The sequence below is a fragment of the Miscanthus floridulus genome, chromosome 3, assembly GCF_019320115.1.
Source record: "Miscanthus floridulus cultivar M001 chromosome 3, ASM1932011v1, whole genome shotgun sequence".
Classification (NCBI taxonomy): domain Eukaryota; kingdom Viridiplantae; phylum Streptophyta; class Magnoliopsida; order Poales; family Poaceae; genus Miscanthus; species Miscanthus floridulus.
This window is the reverse complement of record NC_089582.1, coordinates 97,088,384-97,105,671: the sequence shown is the minus strand read 5'-3', so window position 1 is coordinate 97,105,671 and position 17,288 is coordinate 97,088,384. Positions and strand designations below refer to the sequence as shown.

Genomic DNA, 17,288 nt, shown 5'->3' with positions numbered 1-17,288 from the left:
TCTGGCCGGATGGGACGGACCTGCCTGTACCCGTGCCTCGCACGCCTCACTCGCATCTCATGCCTCCGTGCCCCCATCCGCGCCTCGTGCCTCGTGTTGCGCTGCGTCGCTCGCGCCTCGCGCTGCGCACAGCCGAGGTCTGACCTCCACGTCATGGCATTGACCTCTATGTCGGCCTCAAGCTCCGTGTCAATGAGCGTCCATTAGGGGCAGCAAGTGATGAGCACATGTTGCAACCGTATGTTTCATCTGGATGTTGTAAAAGTAGATCTGGTACTGCATATGTTGCAATGACTATACACGTATATTGCAAGTGTATGTTTCAAATGTCAGATGTTTCAAACGTATGTTACAAGTGTTTTATCTGGATGTTGCATATGTTGCACTGGCTATACACGTATGTTGCAAGTGTATGTTTCAAATATTTCTGCTGTTTTAAACGTATATGTTGCACGTGTTTTATCTGGATGTTGCATATATTGCAGTGCTCATACACATATGTTGCAACCGTATGTTGCAAATGTTTCATCTGTTTCGGATATATGTTGCAAGTGTTTCATAAGCCAACACGGCAATGAGGCGTAGGCGAAGGTGGTCCCCTCGGGCGTAGTGGTCCCCACGTGCGTGCGGGAAGTGAATCGGGCGCGCTAGTAGGCACGAAGCACAAAGTTGTATCCATGGGCGTGGCCGTAGGCGTAGAGCACGAAGCTGCATCTATGGGCGAGCAGCAAACGCGGAGCACAAAGGTGCATTCATGATCAGGCAGCAAACGTAGAGCATGAGGCGAAGCGAAACACAAAGCTGCATCCATAATAACCTTATTGAAAACCGGCGGACAACAAGCGCGGGCGCTAGTCTCTTCATTTAACTAAGTGTGCAAACACTTAATTTTCTGTCTAAGAAATGAGAAATCATGAAATGGCATACTATAAAAAATGACAAATTCTAGCAATAAACATGTTTATAGGTCGCCAAACTTTCAAATGCAATAAAAATGTTTGTCAGCTAACGAAACTCGTATCATTCCCGGGGGCCGGGCCAGAAGCAAGCGGGCGGAGAGATGCCGAGCGATCGCCCTCGCCGCCGGGCCCTCCTTCCGCTCAACCTGCCCCGGCACATCCCATACTCCCGCGCGCTGCAGCAGCGCCTCTTCCTCGTCGCGCAGCACCTCAGCCGCTCCCCGTTCTCTTCTGCCATCCGCCGTGGCCTCGACCAGCTCCACGCGCAGCTCCTCCTCAACGGCTTCACCCACAAGCGCTTCCTCCTCGCCAAGATCCTCTCCCTCGCCGCCGCCGACGACGACCTCCCCCGCGCAGAGTCACTCTTCCTCCTCTCCGTACCCCCCTCCCCGGCGTCCCCCACCCTCGCCAACCTCCTCCTCCGCACCGCCGCAGCGTCAGGCGCCACGCCCGGCGCCCTGCTCGCGTTCTTCTCCCGCCTCGTGGGCTGCCACGGGCTGCGGCCCAACGCATTCTCTTTCTCCACCCTCTTCTCTGCTATCGCCCCCGCGGGCGCCGGGGCGCTCCCCCACGGCCGCGCCCTCCACGCCCGCGCGCTCGAGAGCGGGATGCTCGCCCCGGCTGGCGAGAGTGGGCACGTGATGACCAGCCTCGTCTACGTGTACGCGGCGGCCCGGCAGCTCGGGGACGCCAGTAAGGTGTTCGACGAAATGTCAACCAGGGCGGTGGCAGCGTGGAACTGCATGCTCGCCGCGTACGTGCGGTGTGGCGAGGTGGACGCCGCGCTGCGGTTCTTTGGCGAGATGCCCAGGAGGGACGCGGTGGCATGGACGACAGTGATCGGTGGGTGCGCGAATGCTGGGAGGGCAGCAGAGGCGGTGGAGCTGTTCTGGAGGATGAGAAAGGCACGGGTCAAGGATGACGCAGTGACCATGGTTGCCTTGCTGACGGCCTGTGCTGAGCTGGGTGACCTGGAGCTTGGGCGGTGGGTGCATGCACGTGTGGACTTGGAAGGGTGGCAGCAGAGGACAGTGTTGCTGGACAATGCTCTCATCCATATGTATGTGAAGTGTGGTGCTGTGGAGGATGCACACCGCTTGTTTGGGATGATGCCAAGGTGTTTCTTGGACAACTATGATCTCGGGTCTTGCGATGCATGGTCACCCCCAGGAGGCGCTGGACTTGTTCCACAGAATGCAGGATCGTCCTGATGGTGCCACGATGCTCGCAGTTCTGCGGGCGTGCAGTCATGCAGTGAGGATTGATGATGCACGGTGGTACTTTGAGAGTATGGAAAGAGTTTATGGGATAAATCCAGAGATACAACACTATGGATGCATGGTTGACATGCTCTGTCGCTGGAGATGGTTGAATGAAGGGAGGGCAACCTTGAGCTCGAAGCTAAAGTGACTGATAGATTAGTTGAACTGCAGCCAGAACGAGCGGCTGGGCACCTAGTGCTGCTGTCCAACATGTATGCTGGCGTTGGACAGTGGGAGCAGGCTCGGATGGTGAGGGAAAGAGTGGCTGCACTGAATGCTGAGAAACCTGCTGGCAGAAGCTGGGTGAATCAGAATGAGTCCAGCATGGTGGTAGCACAAGCCCAACTGGTTGATCCGTGACTCAAAAGCCAAAAGCTTTCACAAGACTGCATACTGTATACCGCCATACTTGAAGTAGAACTGCAATTATTTGGTTGTCAGGTGTTGAGTCTTGACATTTTACTCAGAGCACTGGCATAGATGCAAATGGATTAGTCTTCAACAAATCTTCACCACCTTCAGATTGCCTGTGATACTAATGCACTCTTGTTCCTTTCCAGGTTAACACACATCCGTTGTTTTACATTCTTTTGTAGCACTTACAGGGTAAAATTGGTAGAAACAGTTATATTATATTTTAGTTCTAACTACAACTCCTGTTGTTGCAGGTCACCTCATTGTCACAACAATGGTGAAAAACCTACACAAACCCTAGCAGAAATACATACACAAGCCAACCTAGACACCTAGTTCACCTAAAGAAAAAAAAACAGTATCTGATATCAATCTGATAAACTTCCAATCTCCTATCCAATACTGAAAACTGCATAGTGCCAATGCTATTTCAAGTATCGACAAGTTGCCTGTATGCACTCTAACTTCGTGACAATACTGAAATCAACTAGTTGTTGATATCAGCAGGAGTGAAGGACCGTTTCAACTGTCATTCAAGAAGCTTGTTGCAAGTGCCAATGCCAATCGCAGCAGCAAGATGCCATGCAGCGTGGATATAGGGAGTCTCTGGGAAGCAATCGTCAGCAATGAACAGCGCACCTCCCAGTAGAGATGACATTTTGTGCAGGTTATGTGCCATCCTGAGCTCTGGTTCAATTGATGCTCTTCTTGCAAAGGAAACCTGGCGTTTAGGATAGTTAGATTTGCAAACAAATTGTTCCATGGATCTTGAAGTGTTCTCTTTAATCTAGAGAAGATACGTTGGATCATTTGGATTACTTGCCTCCATCAATCCAGTGTGGACAGCTGAAACCATCAATGGCTGAAACGGCAGGAGCAATGCTGATGCTGCCATTAGTAATCTTGGGTTCTCATTGCTAAGTGCTCTCGACAAACACTGCATGAAATACATAGTTGCCATGACGTGCGAATCCCGACACTCTAACAATGGTACCTATCCTTAGTGCAAGGATATGATGACTTACCAGTGTGGTGGTAGCAATCATAGTGTAGTCGGCCCAACGCAGAAACTTTCTGATCTCTCCTTTGGAAGAATGATACAAGCTCGAAGCTATTCCCACCCCAACCAGGGAATTCGTGTAGATAGCGGTGTTCAAGTTCTTCCTGCAGCATCATTTGCCGGCCTGTTAGTAGAGTTTCTGCACTCAACTGACAGAAAAAAAAAAGCTGTCAGCAAACAAAGCATAGAAGCATCTTGATTCAGGATCACGAGATGTGCCTTGCCTTAGAGTCTGCAGTCCAAGAACAATGAAGGGCAGAGAGGTGACGACATTCGCAATAGTCTCACCAGCATGCTTGTCACCTGCACAAAATATAAATCTTTACTGGAAGGTAGAAATCGATCGCCATATTGGAGGATTAGCAGATGGCAAGATTTACTACTGATGGAAGTTACCGTACATGTAATGGTGCAGTGGATGGGTTTCAAGCAAGAGGGTATCTGCTGCCATAGTCTTCTGCAGTTACAAGAAGGCATCAGACAGTGGTTAGTGCACAAATGGTGAGCTTGTGTATGTTGACTAGTTAACTACTGCAAATTTGCTCACCGGGTCAGCAATCTTTGTTGTGTTGTACCACTACCACCCTTGTGGTGTTCACAAGTTGATGACTCTACTACAAGGGTGGTTCGGAGAGCTTCATCCTCACTTTGTGACGGCTGCGATAGACGGCCAAGCTGCACACCGTAGAGGCTATCCAAGACGGTAGAAGGGGTTCTACCATTCGGGGCTCCCATCTGTCCTAATCCTGTTACTGTCCAAGGTGATGAAACGCTGCAATCCACTTATGCTCTTGAGCCCTGCGGATAAGATGCAGTCGTGCAGTTGATGATTAACTTTGAGCAACAACTACGCTCGTTCATCTCTCAAACTAGTCTTCACTCTTCAGCTGTATCCTTTTGATAAACAAAGGTCCTCCATTTGTTCTAAGTACACTAACTAATGGGCTATGCTAGGAGGATTGTAGAGGGAGGCGCACCGCAAGATCGCAGGCGTTTAGCTACGAGAGAGAGAGAAACCACCTTGTCGAGCGTGGTCTCCGCCCACCTCGCCGCCGGTCGTCGCTGCCTTGGTGGCCGCGCGCCCGATCGGCCGGCAAGGAGGCGGATAAATAGGCACTCGCGTGAGCGTCGCGCCGCGCCGGGAGACGCCACGAAATCGGAGCGCAGGATGCCGATTCCGAGGGGATCTTCCCTTGGCCGCGCACAAGCGGGGCAGACTTCTCTCTCGTGCCGCCCGAATATTCTCGCCCGCCGGGCCGGTGGGTGCCGGGCTCATGGCAGCAATGGTGCGACAGGCTAGCTTTGCCGGCCCGTTGAAGTGGCGGGCCGAAAGGGGACAGACCAGAAGGCCTTGCCGCCTTGCAGTGAATCCTCCGTCAAACAACAGGAAAAGTAGCGAAATGGAGCGGTCGGCTCGCTGCTGCGCCTGCGGGAGCGCGGAGGGTGCAGCGCCGCAGTCCCTTCACTTCACGTCTTCACCTGGCAACGTTGCTTGCGCCTGTTCAGGCCGGCAAACCTGGAGGTGTCAGGTCACGCTTGGCCATGCCCGGCAGCGCCTCCCATCGGTAATTGTTGCGCCGGCAGTGCCAGGCTCTGCTCCTCGCAAGAGCCATCTGACCGACGCCTCCACCCTCGAGCACACAGCATGACAGCACAGCTCGCAGGTCGCTTGATATGTCAACTCGGCAACAGAAAAAAGTTGCTTGGCGTGGTACAGTAGTTGGATCTCTCGTCTCTGTGTTTGCAACTTTGTGCTTCTCTGGGCTCTGTTCTCATCACGCGCTCTTACTCCGCTCGGTTCCGTCAGTGATGTGTGTTTCAATTCACATGAGCGCCTTTGTCAGATCATCTCAGGATTGGTTCTGTAGCAGTGCGAACTTGTCAGAATCACAAAGTGCTGTAGGTAGGAGTACTCTAAAGCAGCTGAATAAGGCAGGGTTCGGCTGGTAGGGAAAAACACTGTTTATCCTGATTTGCTGTGAGAGAAAAATACTGTTCTGGCTGAACACTGCTGAGACTCCGCTCGGTTCCGAGAAGACTCCGCTCGGTTCCGAGAAAAACGACAGGATTGAACCATTGAGCACAACGTCGGTAGGCGGCAGCTGCTCTAGATTGCGCGCGGTTCTTCATCGGTTCTGGGAAGAAAAGCTCTCTACTCCTAATCCTAGCATCATCAAAGGGTGTTTTTTTTCTCTCTTTTTTTTACGGGAGGTAAATCATCAGGATTGGGAAAACCATACGTCCATACTATGCTGAATGGAATGGACAGCCCGCCTACTAAAGACTAAAAAAACGGACGCATGACGCAGGAAAGTCAACTGCTTCCATCCATTGGATCCCCATCCAACGGCCCAGGTAGGCCAAATTCTTGAGTGCCACATACCCCCAAACCGTCGTCTATCCAGAATTCCAGATAAGGCGCGCGCGCCACGGCTGCCGTGCAAACCGTCCCCAAGGAAAACCAGCCTTCGCCTTCGCGTGGCCGGCCACCGCACCGATGGACGCCGCCGCCGCCTCATGGCGCCTCCTCTCGCCGGCCTCCTCCTCCCCGCCTCCCTGCCCGCAGAAGCTACCCATCAAGCGGCAAGCGACGTTCGCGGCCTCGCCACAGGCGCAGCAGTCGGCCAGCTCCAGCGCCAAGTTCAGGCTCCTCTGCCTCCTCCATGACAAGGTCCATCCATAGCTAGCAATCCTGGTTTGGTTGCTACCGGCCTCTCACCTCCATCGATCTCACCTACCACAATTCCTGCCGTCCGCGGTGTCTGATCGTCCATGCTCTTGGTTTTGTTTCCTGTTTGCTTGTGGGACGACGAACGCGCAGTCAGCGGCGCCGACGACGTCGGTGCAGCAGAGCTCGCAGCTGCAGAGGCTGGCGACGGTGTTGCAGTGCGGCGCCGTCTGGGCAGCTGTACGTACGACAAGTCTCTCGCTCAATTCCACACGACCCTGCAGCTTGATTGGACGCTACTGCACTATACCACGATCATATCGCACGTGACATCGCAAATGCTGTATGCCTGTATGTAGGTTGAGGCGCCAGCGGCGCTGGCGACGGTGACCGGGGAGGAGGACCTCGACCTCCTAGGGATCCTGCCGCCGATCGCGGCGTTCGCCGTCTTCTACTTATTCATCGCTCCTGTGCGTCAGCTACCCAGCTCTTGGTTCCTCTCAAAAACCCTGAGTGAGTAACAAGTGTGCATGTGTGTGTGTGTGTGCAGCCGCTGCTCATGAACTGGATGAGGCTGAGGTGGTACAAGCGCGAATTCGTGGAGATGTACCTTCAGTTCATGTTCACCTACCTCTTCTTCCCAGGGTGAGTGTACTTGCTAGCGTGACACTTTTACAGTTCCAAATACTACTAGTACTAGTACTAGTAGTATATAGTAAAACATAAAAACATGTTCCGATGTTAAAGGATGTGTCCAATGTCAGGATCAGTAGAACACAAACACCCCGGATCCAGACACAGGCATCTAAAAAGTGTTGATTTTGGATTACTACAGAATGGCATTAGCTATATTCTAGTGCTACACTAGTTCTGTAGATTGTAGATGCTCTGAATCCAAGTGATCTGTTGGCTATAGCCGCACAGGACAAGGCCTTCTTCCCAAGCTGCTGCCTCGGTTTTCATTGGTCTAGTAGAGTGAAGTGATTTTGCTTGCCTGGCCTGCTAAGGGCAGTCCCAATGATGTATTGATGATGGTTTCTATCCTCATTAAATGACTTGTCACGTAGGCAAAACGCTGACATAGCAACGTAATTAATAAAGAAAGAGAGCAAAAATCCTAAAAATGGTTTCCTCATGAAGAAATCAGGTCTTCTCTTGACCCAATGCACCAAAAAAACCATGAAATCGCCATTGGGGAGAAACCACCAGTTTCTAGGGGGCTCGTGCTGCACTCCCATTGGAGGAAGAAGATAGAGTTGGGAGAGAGAAAGATAAAATAATTATTACTCATAGAAACAATAGGTTGGAAAACAGTACTTTTTTTTTGGTACGGTATCCTATGTTATAGAAACTACTAGTTTTTTTTATTATGACTGCCCTAGTTAAGTTCAAAATTTATGGCATCTTCCAGCGACCTATTAATTTATGACCTACACACTACTAACTGAATTCGGTTTGGTATTTCCTCAAAAGGGAAAACAAAAGATTTGATTTCAGATTCATTTTGTAAGTATGGTACCCGTGTGTTATTTGCAGGTTGATGCTCTGGGCGCCATTCGTCAACTTCAGGAAGTTCCCGAGGGATCCGACCATGAAGTACCCTTGGTCCAAGCCAAAGGAGGGCACGCCGCTGTTCAAAGACAGATACCCGCCTATAGACTCCTATAAGCCTTGATATTTGTACTCGGCTGATGGCTCGTCGTCACGGGCACGCAGCAAAAGATTTCTTTACCTGAATCTGTGTAAAAACAATATCACAGTCTAATAATACCCGTGCTAGTACATGGGAAAGGTACTCTGGAGACTCAACTCTCGAGTCATTGTATTTGCCGCGATATCTCACGCATAGAAAGGGGAAGAACCATGCGTGTGTTTTTTCTAGTACAAGTACGCGCAGGCGTCAAAGCATATTTTGTGCTTGACAAAAGATTACACCTAATGGTGATTGGGCATATTTATAGTTCTAGACTTGAGATGTGTACCACCTGATTGTAACCTGATGCTCTTGATCTACGGCAATCTAATCAAACAGGGCCATGTTTAGTTCACTCCAAAATGCAAACTTTGGCACTATGTAAAAAGAAGATTCCTCATCACATCAAACTTGCGGTACATGCATGGAGTACTAAATGTTGACGAAATCAAAAACTAATTACACAGTTTGGTTGTACTTTGCGAGACGAATGTTTTGAGCCTAATTAATCAACAATTGGACAATTATTATCAAATACAAATAAAACACTACAGTATGCTACAGGAATCTACAGCAACTTTGGCGGCGCTGATTCAGGGCAACTAAACGAGGCCCAGATTACATGTGCTTAAATAGAATATTGGAAGAAAGGTTACAATTACTAGGATCTTATCTTAATATTACAAATTGAAACCTCCAATAGAGCATCCACATTAATTCTCAGTTTCTCGCAAAAATCAGAAATATTTGGTATTTCATTAATAGATTTTAATCATCATCGTCAATAATAATCATTGAATTTAATATGATTTCTTAAAAATTACCCACTTTTGTTATTATAAAAATTCCATAAAACAAGCCCCTAATTTTGCACCTAAAATTACCCTCCTAAGTTTGCATCCAAATTATCCACATTTATCTTCATGAAAGATAATGCAAATGAACCCCTAAATTTGCATATAAATTACCCACCTTCACTATCTATGAAAGATAAAGCAAAGTAATGCTTTTTTTCTTTTAAATTACCCATATTTGTCATTGTGAAAGATAATATAAAGTTACCCTTTAGTTTGTGTGTAAGTTATCCACATATAAAGTTACACATAATAAACTAAAATAGCCCTCAAATAAGTGTCTAAATATCAATATAAGTTGTTATGAAAAAACAAAAAGTTAATTTATATATTTTCTCAATTACATAATTCTACCACTCTCAAATTACAAGTAAGCATAAAAGTCATGTGCCAAATCAATTGTGAGGATGAGTTTGCATCATCAATAAAAGGTATTTGTGTTAACAAGTTTCCACCTTTTCCCATACATATTGTGTCAAACCATTAGACACAACTATGATTTACTAGTGAGAACAAGCATCAACACAACAAAAGTCATGTAATGGTGAAACTTTTGTCACAAATATATAGTCTCTAGTGACCATTAAATGTGCCACTTTTACAGTGGTAATTGTGACAATTATATTGCCATAAATTATGTATAGTTGTGCCAACTATTATCACCACTAAAAACATTATAAATGACATCATTTTTTGCCACTATAGCAGGAGTCTATTTTTGTGATAACAAATGGGCCACAAATGGCCACGTTACTAGTGGCAGTACAATTTGTCACTATGAGTATGGCCATTTGTGGGGAACAAAAAAAATCATCACTAGAGTATCTGTGAGGTGAGTATTTGTGGCGACTAGTGACGATTAAAAAAAGTCGCCGCAAAGGCGGCTTTGTGGCCAAAAAACTTTTTGGGATGAAAATTTTTGCCACAAAAATCCTTTGCCCTTGTGGTGCCTATACGTTATACAAACAACGGCTTGTTTTTTTGGAAGGGGGCTATTTATATATGTTGGCTGGATCATTGAGAGCTCTCTTGGCATTCTTAACAATCCAACACACTTGAGCTTTCAAGAACACCTCTCACTCATCTCTTGACTTGTGCTTGATCCTAAGTGAGTTTGGAAGAGATCTTGTGCATTTGATTTGTCGTCTTGTATCTAGTGGCACTTGTTCTTTGATTGAGCTACGGTTTTCTTGTTACTCTTGGTGGCTGCCATCACCTAGACAGCTTAGAGCATCGGTGGTTGTTGAGGGGAGTGTTGGTGATTGTTCTCTGCCTCCAACCAGTGATTTGTGAGAGGTATTGATCCCACCTCGTAGAGTTGAAAAGGTATACTCTAGTGAAATGCTCATGGCTAGTTGGGTGGACCTTGTGCTTGATTCTTACGACACACAAGTTGTGAGTTCAGCTTGTCACGCTAGTTAGCGTGCAAATCATCACTTGGGTATTTAATATAACAATGTGGACGTAGGTTGCCGACAAGCAACTGAACCACGATGATAAGTCTTTGTATTGATCACTTGTCCTCGTTGTTTTGCTACTACTCTCACTTGTATTTACATTCATATCTTTTGCTTGTGTGGTAGTTGCTTGGTTGAGTAGCTCTTTTGTTAGTTGTAGTTTCTAGAGTAGAGTAGCTTGTTTTAGTTGCTCACTAGTTTAGCTAGCCAGAGTTGCCTTGTGTAGCTTGTAGTCTTGCGTGGTGTTGTGATTTAGAGTAGAAATCACTTACTACTAGACTTGTATAAGATGCTTGCTTGGGTGATCTAGAACTAGAGTACGTAGAGACTACTAGGATCATTTGTTGCACCAATCACCTTTGCTATAGTGTTGTGCTTTTGTAGAAGAATTTTTTATAGGCTATTCAGCCCTCTAGCAATCTAGATCCTTTCAGTAACTGCATGCACTTTTTTAATAAAAAGATACTACTACATATAATGGAATGAACATATGAATTATGTGGTTCCACAAGCCAAATGTCCCTAACTGATCCTATAAAAATTACTACTATTTTTTATGACGATTCAAGTAACTTATCTTACATTTTGCATCTACATAATCCTTTATATATTGATTGTCGAAGTTAAAAGAGTTAAACCATGAAGCCATAAAACAAGTTAATATACTTTCAGTTAGCTACTAGGGGGATCATTGTCAAGACCCTAGTAAGTTAATTTCAAAAAAAACACTAGTAAGTTGCTGCGCCTAATCGTATGCTCCACAGTATATCCTTGAATGGAAACCTATTAAGCTTAAGCAATATCGGATTAACAAACTCTTAACCGTTATCCCTGCAACAATGTACAATATATATGGGGTCTATGTTATGACCGGCGTCTAGTATCAAAGGCGCCGGCCCATTAGTGGCTAATGGCTGATAGCAGCCGGATAGGTTAGGGGAGGCCTAAAGGCCCATAGTATTATTTCTATTATTTCCATTAGCTATAAATATCAATTGTGAGACACTTGGATAATTAAGCAAGAGTAATATACTTACTCGGCTTCCCTTGGGAGCCGGGAGTTGCCCTAGCCGCCGCCTGTTCTTCTCCTTCACCTCGCAATCACGGCGCCCCGCCGCCGTGTCCTGCATCCGGCCTCTCCGCACACATACAATCTCCGATCGACCAAGGGGAAGGTTCAGGTTCGTATCAACCTGGTATCAGCCATGTCGATCCAACCCTCCACCGTCGCCGTTCCGCCCTCATCCACGCCGGCGCCTTCCGCCTCCGGCGTCCTGCCCCAGGCTGCCGCCTCAACGTCGGCCCTGGTGCCGACCTCCTCGCAGCCGCTGGCCCAGGGCGCGCCAAGGGTGCCGCGCGCCGTCTTCACGCTTGAACAGACGACAGACGCGATCGTCGACCTCAGCCACGGTTTGGCCGAGCTGCGCCTCACGATGAACACCATGCTCCAGCTCTTCAACACCTCGCCTCCACAGTTTGGCGCACCACAACTGCAGTATGGCGCGCCGCCGCTCCAGCCGCTCCTGCCTCCGCCGCCCCCGTCGGTCGCCCTTCAGCACGCCCAGCCGGCCTCCTACTCCCACGGGATGCCCTCCGACGCAGGGCTCTCGACGGCATCGTCGCCTACTGTGTCGTCCGTTCCGATCCATCAGCTCCGTTTTCCGCCGTCGCCGTCCCAGATTCCGCCATGGGCGCTGAACTCATCAGGGTCGGTCTACACGTCGGTGCCCCCCCGGTCACATGTGCCCGATCATGGCGCACCGAGGGTGTCGGGAACCCTCTACGGCGGCACGGACGGTCTCCTCGTCCCTGGCAGCAGCATGGCGCCATCGCCTCCATCCTACCACGCACCAGGCTACGAGGAGGGCGCCTCGGAATCAGCACAGGGCAACGGGCCGCCCAAGTTCCACAAGATCGAGTTCATGATGTACGATGGCTCCGTTGATCCGCTGAACTGGCTCACGCACTGTGAACAATTCTTCCGCGGCCAACTCACGCCGGCATCGCAGCGCACCTGGATGGCGTCCTATCACCTCACGGGCGACGCCCAGACGTGGTACTATGCCCTCGAGCAGGACGAGGGCCAGCCGCCATGGGATCGGTTCAAGGACTTGTGTCGCCTTCGCTTCGGACCGCCCATTCGTGGCACTCGCCTGGCAGAGCTGGGCCGGCTGCCCTTTTACTCCACGGTGGACGAGTTCGCAGGCCGTTTTCAAGCGGTCCTGGCTCACGCCCGGGACATCTCCACCCGCCAAAAAGCGGAACTCTTCGTGGGTGGCCTGCCTGACCACCTCCGCGTGGACGTGGAGATGCACGACCCAGGTGACCTCCAGATGGCCATGTACCTGGCGCGCACCTTCGAACGCAAGGCCACGGCCCTCACGGCACCAGCACAGCGTGGCGCTCGCCCTCCCTAGCGGCAGACTCCTTCGGCTCGCTCGCCCGCTGGGGGAGGGACTCCAGCCGGTGCGCCCGCTCCTGCTGCGCCGAGTCCGACCAGCCCCGCTACGCCCACCCGCACCTTCCGTCGCTTGACACCGGCGGAGATGCTCGAGCGCCGTCGCTAGGGGCTTTGCTACAACTGCGATGAGCAGTACGTGCGCGGCCACATCTGCCCACGTGTCTTCTACCTGGAGTCCTCCGACTACATCGACGACGACGCCTTCACCGGAGCAGAGACCGCCACGGACGCCGCGGCCGAGGACCACACGGCACCACTAGAGGGGGCTACTGCTAATGCTCTGGTGGTCTCTGTGTACGCTCTTGCAGGGATCCGCACCTACCACACCATGCTGCTGCCCGTCACCATCAACGGGGAACGTCTCCTCGCCCTGCTGGACACTGGCTCCACACACACCTTCCTCCAGAGTACAATCATGCGACGCCTAGGGATTGTTCCGCATGGCGGCAACAACCTCCGTGTCACTGTCGCGAACGGGGAGCGTTTGCCGTGTGAGGGAATCGCCCGTGATCTGCCCGTCCTCATCGGTGGCGAGTCCTTCTCCGTCACGTGTGTGGGGCTCGCCCTCGGCTGCTTCGACTTCATCCTCGGCGTCGACTTCCTGGGAGCTTTGGGGCCCCTCCTGTGGGACTTCGAGGGCCTCACCGTCTCCTTCCAGCGCGGCGACCAGCGCGTCACGTGGCAGTGCATGGGCGCACCGGGTGCGTCGACACACCAGCAGCACCTGGCCACAGCCACGCCTGACCAGCAGCGGCCACTGCTGGACCAGCTCCTGCAGCAACACGGGGCCATCTTCGACGAGCCGCGTGGTCTTCCGCCCAGGCGCACCTACGACCACCGCATCCACCTCCTACCGGGGACCGCGCCAGTGGCGGTGCGGCCCTACCGGTACCCGCAGCTCCAGAAGGATGAGCTGGAGCGGCAATGCACCGCCATGTTGGAGCAGGGCATCATTCGGCCGAGCTCGTCACCATTCTCCGCCCCTGTGCTGCTCGTTAAGAAGTCGGACGGGTCGTGGCGGTTCTGCATCGACTACCGCGCGCTCAACGCCAAGACGTCCAAGGACAAGTTCCCAATCCCGGTGGTCGACGAGCTCCTCGACGAGCTACGCGGGGCACGCTTCTTCACCAAGCTCGACCTCCGCTCGGGCTACCACCAAGTGCGCATGCACCCGGCGGACATCGAGAAGACCGCCTTCCGCACCCACCACGGCCACTTCGAGTTCTTGGTAATGCCGTTTGGGCTGTCCAACACCCCGGCAACTTTCCAAGCCCTGATGAACGACGTCCTCCGGCCCTTTCTTCGCAGGTTCGTGCTGGTCTTCTTTGATGACATCTTGATCTACAGCTCTTCGTGGTCCGAGCACCTCCAGCATGTCGGCCTCGCCTTCTCCGCCTTGAAGGCCCACGGCCTCTACTTAAAGAGGTCCAAGTGCTCCTTTGGGACGCTCTCCGTCAACTACCTCGGGCACGTCATCACCGCCGACGGCGTCGCTATGGACAGCGACAAGGTGGCTACGGTCTCCTCGTGGCCGACGTCGCGTTCACCCCGGGGCGTCCGAGGCTTCCTCGGGCTTGCGGGCTACTACCGCAAGTTCATCCGCGACTTCGGCTCCATCGCTGCTCCACTCACTCGTCTCCTGCGCAAGGAGGCGTTCGCCTGGACGCCGGAGGCGGCGGAGGCCTTCGACGCCCTCAAGAGGGCCTTGTCATCCGCCCCTGTTTTGCAGATGCCGGATTTCACTAGCGAGTTCGTCGTTGACTGTGACGCCTCAGGTGCCGGCTTCGGTGCCGTCCTCCACCAGGGGTCAGGCCCCCTGGCGTTCTTCAGCAGACCCTTCGTCGCGTGCCACGTCAAGCTCGCGGCCTATGAGCACGAGCTCATCGGACTGGTGCAGGCGGTCCGCCACTGGCGGCCGTACTTGTGGGGACGCCGTTTCCTCGTCCGCATCGACCACTACAGTCTAAAGTTCCTGCTCGACCAACGGCTTTCCACCCTTCCGCAACATCAGTGGGTTAGCAAGCTGCTCGGATTTGACTTCGCGGTGGAATACCGCCCCGGACGACTCAACTCGGTGGCGGATGCACTGTCCCGCCGTGACGAGGACGCAGTGGCAGCATTTCCCTTGTCTGGGCCGTCCTTCGCCATCTACGACGACATCAGGGCAGCCACCAGGGAGGACCCAGTGGCACGCGGCCTCTTGCAGCAGCAGGCCGCGGGGACGCTGGAGGCGCCCTGGACCACCGCGGATGGCTTCCTCCTTCATGGCAAACGTGTATACGTTCCTGACCTACAGGACTTGCGCCATCAGGTGGTGACCTTGGCGCATTCCACGGGCCATGAGGGCGTCCAGAAGACCCTCGTGCGTCTGCGCAGCGACTTCTATTTCCCCGGCGACCGCAAGCTTGTACAAGACTACGTCCGCACGTGTGGTGTGTGTCAGCGCAACAAAACGCCCACGACACAACCGGCCAGTCTACTGCAGCCCTTGGATGTGCCGTCCCAAGTGTGGGCCGACATCTCCATGGATTTCATCGACGCCCTTCCCAAGGTCCATGGTAAATCTGTGATTCTAACGGTGGTGGATCGCTTCTCCAAGTACGCGCACTTCATCGCCCTCAGCCACCCTTACACGGCCGCGTCTGTGGCTCGCGCCTTCTTCGATGGGATCGTGCAGCTTCATGGCTTCCCCAATTCCATCATCAGCGACCGCGATCCGGTCTTCACCAGCCACTTGTGGAGGGATTTGTTTCGCCTTGCAGGTGTGCAGCAGCGGCTCAGCACGGCCTTCCATCCTCAGACGGACGGCCAGTCTGAGATCGTCAACAAAGTGATCGCCATGTACTTGCGTTGTGCGACCGGTGACAGGCCGCGCTCATGGGTCGACTGGCTACCATGGGTAGAGTACTGCTACAACACGTCTTACCACACGGCGCTTCGTGCGACTCCGTTCGAGATTGTCTACGGCCGGCAACCGCCTTCCCTGCTGCCCCACCAGGAGGGGGCGGCTGAGACGGAGGACGCAGACGCCATGCTCCGGGACCACGACGCATTCCTGGTCGAGGTCCGGGAGCGCCTCGTCCAGGCACAACAACACGCCAAGGAGCGCTACGACGGGCACCATCGGGCTGTGGACTTCGTTGTGGGCGATTGGGTGCTGCTTCGACTTCTTCACCGTCCCACCCACACGCTAGCGACACCGGCCAAGGGCAAGCTTCGTCCTCGCTATGCTGGGCCATTCCGCGTACTGGAACGCATTGGGCGTGTGGCCTATCGTCTACAGCTGTCCGAGACTGCACGCCTCCATGATGTCTTCCATGTCGGGCTGCTCAAGCAGTGGCGGGGTGATCCTCCGACGACGCCGGCGGTGGTGCCACCCGTTTCCGAGGGGCGTCTGCTACCGGCCCCGGAGCAGGTTGTGCGCGCTGAGCTGCGCCGCGGCCATTGGAAGCTGTTGGTCAAATGGCACGGCCTTCCGCCTACTGCTGCGACATGGGAAGCTCTCGATGACTTCAAAGCCCTCTACCCCGATGTACAGCTCGAGGACGAGCTGTTTGTCGACGCGGGGAGAGATGTTATGACCGGCGTCCAGTATCAAAGGCGCCGGCCCATTAGTGGCTAATGGCTGATAGCAGCCGGATAGGTTAGGGGAGGCCTAAAGGCCCATAGTATTATTTCTATTATTTCCATTAGCTATAAATATCAATTGTGAGACACTTGGATAATTAAGCAAGAGTAATATACTTACTCGGCTTCCCTTGGGAGCCGGGAGTTGCCCTAGCCGCCGCCTGTTCTTCTCCTTCACCTCGCAATCACGGCGCCCCGCCGCCGTGTCCTGCATCCGGCCTCTCCGCACACATACAATCTCCGATCGACCAAGGGGAAGGTTCAGGTTCGTATCAGTCTACCTATGGGCAATATAATTACGTCACATGAGCCTAGCTGGTGCACAGCTAAGTAATTAATCGTGAGCGAGCACTACGCCCTGCTGCTGGCTACTCACTGCCTACATGAAAGATCTCTAGGGTGGTTGGTGAGGCTTTGTAGAGGCGGATCGGCCCGCCATTCTTATCATATCGTCTCTACAAATCATGTATTTGTAGGGGCGGTTTCCAGACCGCCCTTACAAATCGATTTGTAGAGGCGGCTGGTGTTATTAACCGTCCCTATAAATTGATTTGTAGGGGCAGCCGTAGTACCAGCCGCCCCTATAATACCTGTTTGTAGGGATAGTTCAGTCTAGAATCGTCCCTACAGTACATTTTTTCGTCAAAAAAAATTCAAATTCGACCATATATATATATATATATATATATATATATATATATATATATATATATATATATATATATATATATATATATATATATATATATATATATATATATATATATATATATATATATATATATAATCTGACCAGAACATATATAATTCAAATCTGACCACAAGCACAAGAG

The 17,288-nt window shown here is 51.8% G+C and overlaps 2 protein-coding genes and 2 pseudogenes across 2 annotated transcripts; 3 read left to right on the top strand and 1 right to left on the bottom strand.

Annotated features, from left to right (window-relative positions):
• The first annotated feature begins 1,058 nt into the window (after nt 1-1,058).
• LOC136546210 (pentatricopeptide repeat-containing protein At5g56310-like) lies at nt 1,059-3,013 on the top strand (annotated as a pseudogene).
• A 130-nt stretch (nt 3,014-3,143) lies between these two features.
• On the bottom strand, nt 3,144-4,800 carry LOC136546211 (uncharacterized). Its single transcript, XM_066538174.1, has 6 exons — nt 4,243-4,800; nt 4,097-4,152; nt 3,920-3,998; nt 3,661-3,799; nt 3,459-3,572; nt 3,144-3,356 (listed from the first exon to the last, which is right to left on the bottom strand). Exons 1-6 carry the CDS (start codon nt 4,428-4,430, stop codon nt 3,165-3,167), a joined length of 768 nt encoding a protein of 255 aa, XP_066394271.1. The 5' UTR covers nt 4,431-4,800; the 3' UTR covers nt 3,144-3,164.
• Nucleotides 4,801-6,123: 1,323 nt separating this feature from the next.
• Nucleotides 6,124-8,172, top strand: LOC136546209 (NAD(P)H-quinone oxidoreductase subunit L, chloroplastic-like). Its single transcript, XM_066538173.1, has 5 exons — nt 6,124-6,366; nt 6,517-6,603; nt 6,723-6,833; nt 6,914-7,008; nt 7,900-8,172. The coding sequence occupies exons 1-5, from the start codon at nt 6,193-6,195 to the stop codon at nt 8,036-8,038; spliced, it is 606 nt and encodes a 201-aa protein (XP_066394270.1). The 5' UTR covers nt 6,124-6,192; the 3' UTR covers nt 8,039-8,172.
• Nucleotides 8,173-11,572: 3,400 nt separating this feature from the next.
• LOC136544090 (uncharacterized) lies at nt 11,573-13,740 on the top strand (annotated as a pseudogene).
• Nucleotides 13,741-17,288: the final 3,548 nt, after the last annotated feature.